Here is a 6,212-nt window from a genome sequence, read left to right on the forward strand (position 1 = left end):
CGATGTTCTCTGTTAAGCATCCATGGCTGAATGGTTAAAGCGCTCAACTCATAATTGGCAAATTCATAGGTTCAATTCCTTTCGGATTTCTTTTAGTGGAGGGGGCGGGAGGGGAGAAGGCGAATTTCTCATTCTATATTTTGGGGGAGCTATTGTGAAGCCTAGAGAGGCGGAAGCGGCACATCGCTTCTACCGAGTTCCCCAACTGCAGCTTTGCTTAGTAGCTTAACTCTTTCTACTCTACTGGCGTGGCGCTGCTGGATGCTTCTGATCAATAGGAAGAGGAGGAAAAAAAAAACCTGATGATGAGCATCTATTTGAGTCGATCATTTCCAAGATCTAATTCCAGTTTTTTCTTATGTAATGGAAATGCCTCACAATCTCAAGTTTTACGCTTAAGGGAAGACATGTTCTTGGTGGATGCAGGACCTGGGACCCCCAGAATTTGTATGCAAGATGAGCCTACAGGAGTGCCAATCAACCGAGCCACCAGGTTTGAGAATAAGGTTGGATTCCTGGATGTAGTGGCTGGTGAATCACTGATCAAAGAGCAGATTTTGGAGAGATTCTTCATCGATCTAGTGGCCGGTGAATCACTGATCAAAGAGCGAGCAGCCGCCAGGTTTAATGATTTGGTGGGATCCACAGATGTAGTGGCTGGTGAACCGCTTCTTCTTCCACGAAGATTCAGACAAAACCGAGCTTGGATGGAACTGAACAAGATTTGGCGAACGAATACAAAGGTCAAAGGCATTTTTATGGAAAAAGTCAAAGGAGGTTATTCAATAGCAATCGCAGGTTTCATTACTTCTCTTCCATCCCGTCCTCTCAACAACACTCAAAGGATAGCGAATGATCGATTCACCATTGAGAGCATTAACCCCAAAAGGACGAATATTGTGGTGTTCTAACAGCGGCAGATCAAACAAGAACTTGATGAGCGAAATCCGCGTACGAAAAAGAAAAAAGAGAGAGAATTTTGCTTTTCTTAAGCGCCTTCTTCTCCTGATCCTGAGAACACTCTATCACCTTAATCCATTCTTTTGTTGAGGGAACAAGCAACTCCGGGTTGGTGTGGTGCAACCCTCGCCTAGCGCGAAAGGCTCTGTAAGACCTCGCGTTAGCGCAGCCGTTTGATTTCTTGCCCTCTATTTACATAGCGAAGAAAGGCTCTTGCTCGAATGCGTGACTGCGGCGCGCCTATCGCCCCGGCACTCTCAAATGCATGTTGGGTTGGGGCCAGCAATCAGACTGCAACTAGGGAGACGAAGAATGGAATCGAAGGCAGAGTCAAACTTTGATTTGAACACCAACCAACGAGTGGCGGATTTGGATGGACAGAAGAGGAGTAGCGCGCTACTTATAGCAGCCAGTGAGCGGAGCGCGGATGCGCTCGCTCAAAGCCATACGCACACTTCCTGCGCACACAAGCCCACTTGCTGCCATGAGCACATGCCCCTGTCGCGCGTCAAGCTCTATTGCTACAGGGCTACGCACAAAGTAGCAAGAGGCGCTTCTCGCCCACCGCATGGCCACACCAACCCTCGCTTGAGGTAATCGCCTCACGGCACTCTTGCTATCAGGTATCAAGCCCCTGTACGCAATTGGGCCATAGGGGGCACTAGCCCACACGCCCGCGGGCAGCAAGTGCCTTAGGGCTTGTGCGCTAGCGGCCCTATTGCAACAGGGCTTGAGCGCGGCTTGACTTGCCTGACTCCATAGGGGCCCAAGCTCATGCTGGTAGCCAGTCTTTCACTTCAAAACCGGAACTCCCATGCCTTTCTTGGTCGGACTAACCCAACCGGTGATTTCCGACAAGTCTTTCATCATTTGGAGAGCAAGAAGCGAAACAAAAAGAAAGCTTTCTTTATATTTATGGATATCCAATCCATTTTCCAATATAGTTATGAGACTTTCCCCAAGAAATGGGTACATAAAATGGAAAGATCGGAACATGGGAATAGATCTGATACCAATACGGACTACCTATTTCAATTGTTGTGCTTTCTTAAATTTCATACCTATACACGGGTTTAAGTTTCGATCGATATTTGCAGATTTGATCATCCCTCTCGAAAACGAAGATTTGAAGTGGTCCATAATTTACTGAGTACTCGGTATAACTCACGCATTCGTGTACAAACCAGTGCAAACGAAGTAACATGGAATATCTCCGGTAGTCCGTCTATTTCCATCAGCCGGCTGGTGGGAGCGAGAAGTATGGGATATGTCTGGTGTTTCTTCCATCAATCATCCGGATCTACGCCGTATATCAACAGATCATGGTTTCGAGGGTCATCCATTACGAAAAGACCTTCCTCTGAGTGGATATGTGGAAGTACGCTATGATGATCCAGAGAAACGTGTGGTTTCTGAACCCATTGAGATGACCCAAGAATTTCGCTATTTCGATTCTGCAAGTCCTTGGGAACAGCGTAGCGATAGATAAATTCAGAATCAGAATAGGTCCAGTCCAGGGGACAAATCAATAGGAAATGCTATTTTCTTCGTAATCATAAGAATGAACTTCTATGAAATGAAAGAGTTTCACGGGAATTGTCTTGATCGTCGGATATCATTGAAAAGAAAACGAGTTTGAAGTGTTCTCGAACGATTTCCTGCAATTCTGCCCAGCAAGAATAGGCCAAAAATCTTTATAAAGCAAAGGTCGCCCCCCTATTGAGTAAGGCAATAAACGCTCACGCGGGTCTCAAAGCGCCCGACGGCGCGAGGTTGATGAGCAGGGAGGGTGCATTTGTTCTAGTTGGCCAAACGGCCATCCCCCGTCTTCCCTAGCCAGGGATTAGTCATTCAAGGATCAGTTGATGCGTCGGGATGAAGTTCTTTGGTGCTGCTCCAGGGTGAACAGTAGATGCACAATGCACAAATTTAGAGAGAGATAATTCCAAAGTGTGTTTGTAATTTTTAGGGATTGTAAAATATCTTTTTAGTTTTTATATCTCAGGTTATGCAATCGTCGGGAAAAGGGAGAGGCGGGGTATTTTTAACTGACTGTTGACTCCCTATCCATAAGTCATTTCTTACAAAAATATAGCCCCTTACACATGATAAATAACTTTACAATTCATCTATGATTGTTAGGTCAGCTTTTTGCAAACGGGCAAAATAATGGCTTGTTTGACTCGGGTAAATATCCCACCGCACGTTCACTAGAGAATTTAATGAGCGTATGTTATTCTCTTTAAAAGCTTTAGATCCATATGTAATTTGCATCTTTAACATGTTTCAAGCTTGCATATCCATTTTTAAAAAACGTGTAGAAGAATTCTCTTTCTTGTAAAATTTCAAGCTATTAGGGTTGAACTAGTGGAATTTCCCAAACTTGGATAACAAAAATTTTGTGTTCATTTATGGTGTGTGAATAAATTTTCATTACTTACATTTGTTATTGTTTTAATTTTTTTCCATACATAAACTCTAAAATTTACATTTTGTTGTGATCTATTTACCTTTTTTTGTTTACGACATGAAGGGAGAATGAAAACTCAAAGTTTTGATTTAAGAAAAAAGTGTACATCTAAAATGGAGATGCATAATGCACAAATGTAGAGAGATATAATTCCTAAGAGTGTCTGTGATTTTTAAGGATTGTGAGCTCTTTTCAGTTTTTAGTTCACATGTTTTGCAATCGTTGGGAAAAGGGCGAGGCCGGGGATTTTTAATTTAGTGTTGATTCCCTATCCATAAGTCATTTCTTACAAAAATATAGCCCGTTACACATGATAAATCACTTTACAATTCATCTATGATTGTTAGGTCAGCTTTTTGCAAACGGGCAAAATAATGGCTTGTTTGACTCGGGTAAATATCTTGTCGCACGTTCACTTAAAAATTTAATGAGCATTTGTTATTCACAATAAAAGTTTTGGATCCATAGGTCATTTGCATCTTTAACATGTTTCAAGCATGCATATCCATTTTTAAAACACGTGTAGAAGAATTAGGGTTGAACTAGTGGAATTTCCCAATCTTGGATAACAAAACTTTAGATGTTATCAATTTGCCTTTTTTTTTTTTTTTACGGTATGAAGGGGGAGCGAAAACTCAAAATTTTGATAGAAGAAAAAAGTGTACATGTAAAATGGAGATTCACAATGCACAAATTTAGAAAGAGATAATTCCAAAGAGTGTCTTTAATTTTTAGGGATTGTAAGCTCTTTTTAGTTTTTATATATCAGGTTTTGCAATCGTCGAGAAAAGGGGGAGGCGGGGGATTTTTAACTGAGTGTTGACTCCCTCTCCATAAGTCATTTCTTACAAAAATATAGCATGTTACACATGATAAATAACTTTACAATTTATCTATGATTGTTAGGTCAGCTTTTTGCAAACGGGCAAAATAATGGCTTGTTTGACTCGGGTAAATATCCCACCGCATGTTCACTAGAGAATTTAATGAGCGTATGTTATTCTCTTTGAAAGCTTTGGATCCATAGGTCATTTGCATCTTTAACATGTTTCAAGCTTGCATATCCATTTTTAAAACACGTGTAGAAGAAATCTCTTTCTTGTAAAATTCCAAGCTGTTAGGGTTGAACTAGTGGAATTTCCCAAACTTGGATAACAAAAGTTTTGTGTTAATTTTTGGTGTGTGAATAAAGTTTCTTTCCTTACATTTGTTATTGTTTTAAATTTTTTCCATACATAAACTCTAAAATTTTCATTTTACTGTGATCTATTTGCCTTTTTTTGTTTACGGGATGAAGGGAAAGAGAAAACTCAAAGTTTTGATTTAAGAAAAAAGTGAACATTTAAAATGGAGACGCATAGTGCACAAATGTAGAGAGAGATAATTCCAAAGAGTGTCAGTAATTTTTAGGGAATTTGAGCTCTTTTAGTTTTTATATCTCAGGTTTTGCAATCGTCGCGAAAAGGGGGAGGCGGGGTGTTTTTAACTGAGTGTTGACTCCCAATCCGTAAGTCATTTATTAAAAAAATATAGTCCGTTACGGATGATAAATCACTTTACAATAATCTCTTATTGTTAGGTAAGCTTTTTGTAAACAGGCAAAATGATGGCTTGTTTGACTCTGGAAAATATCCCACCGCACGTTCATTGAGAATTTAATCAGCGTTTGTTATTCTCTTTAAAAGCTTTGGATCCATAGGTCATTTGCATCTTTAACATGTTTCAAGCATGCATATCCATTTTTAAAACACGTGTAGAAGAAATCTCTTTCTTGTAAAATTCCATGCAATTAGGGTTGAACTAGTGGAATTTCCCAAACATGGAAAGCAAAACTTTTGTGTTCATTTGTGGTGTGTGAATAAATTTTCTATACTTATATTTGTTATTGTTTTATTTTTTTTTCACACATAAACTCTAAAATTTTCATTTTGTTGTGATCTATTTGCCTTTTTTTGTTTACGAGATTAAGGGAGAGCGAAAACTCAAAGTTTTGATTTAAGAAAAAAGTGTACATCTAAAATGGAGATGCACAATGCACAAATGTAGGGAGAGATAATTGCAAAGAGTGTTTGTAATTTTTAGGGATTGTAAGATCTTTTTAGTTTTTATATCTCAGGTTTTGCAATCGTCTGGAAAAGGGGGAGGCGGGGTATTTTTAACTGTTTGTTGACTCCCAATCCGTATGTCATTTCTTAAAAAAATATAGCCCGTTGCTCATGATAAATCAACAATCATCTATGATTGTTAGGTCAGCTTTGTGCAAACGGGCAAAATAATGGCCTATTTGACTCGGGTAAATATACCGCCGCACTTTCACTACAGAATTTAATGAGTGTTGGTTATTCTCATTAAAAGCTTTAGATCCATAGGTCATTCGCATCTTTAACATGTTTCAATCATGCATATCCATTTTTAAAACACATGTAGAAGAAATCTCTTTCTTGTAAAATTCCAAGCTATTAGGGTTGAACTAGTGGAATTTCCCAATCTTGGATACCAAAATTTTGTGTTCATTTGTGGTGTGTGAATAAATTTTCATTACTTACATTTGTTATTGTTTTAATTTTTTTCATACATAGACACTAAAATTTTCATTTTGTTGTGATCTATTTACCATTTTTTTGTTTACCGCATGAAGGGAGAACGAAAACTCAAAGTTTTGATTTAAGAAAAAAGTGTACATCTAAAATGGAGATGCACAATGCACAAATGTAGAGAGATATAATTCCAAAGAGTGTCCGTGATTTTTAAGGATTGTAAGCTCTTTTCAGTTTTTAGTTCT

At 39.0% G+C, this 6,212-nt stretch overlaps 1 protein-coding gene across 1 annotated transcript; it reads left to right on the top strand.

The window, feature by feature from the left end:
* Positions 1 to 285: 285 nt before the first annotated feature.
* On the top strand, positions 286 to 1,130 carry LOC137946379 (small ribosomal subunit protein bS1m-like). Its single transcript, XM_068792645.1, has one exon. The coding sequence runs from the start codon at positions 303 to 305 to the stop codon at positions 909 to 911; it is 609 nt and encodes a 202-aa protein (XP_068648746.1). The 5' UTR covers positions 286 to 302; the 3' UTR covers positions 912 to 1,130.
* The last annotated feature ends 5,082 nt before the right edge of the window (positions 1,131 to 6,212 follow it).

This window comes from Aristolochia californica, unplaced genomic scaffold, assembly GCF_029961685.1.
Source record: "Aristolochia californica isolate CCGP_79_NKW_82.1479 unplaced genomic scaffold, dmAriCali1.0.hap1 SCAF_12, whole genome shotgun sequence".
Lineage (NCBI taxonomy): Eukaryota > Viridiplantae > Streptophyta > Magnoliopsida > Piperales > Aristolochiaceae > Aristolochia > Aristolochia californica.

Excerpts from the sequence above, each read along its gene's own strand:
- LOC137946379 (XM_068792645.1), top strand. The coding sequence starts at position 303 with ATGATGAGCATCTATTTGAGTCGATCATTTCCAAGATCTAATTCCAGT.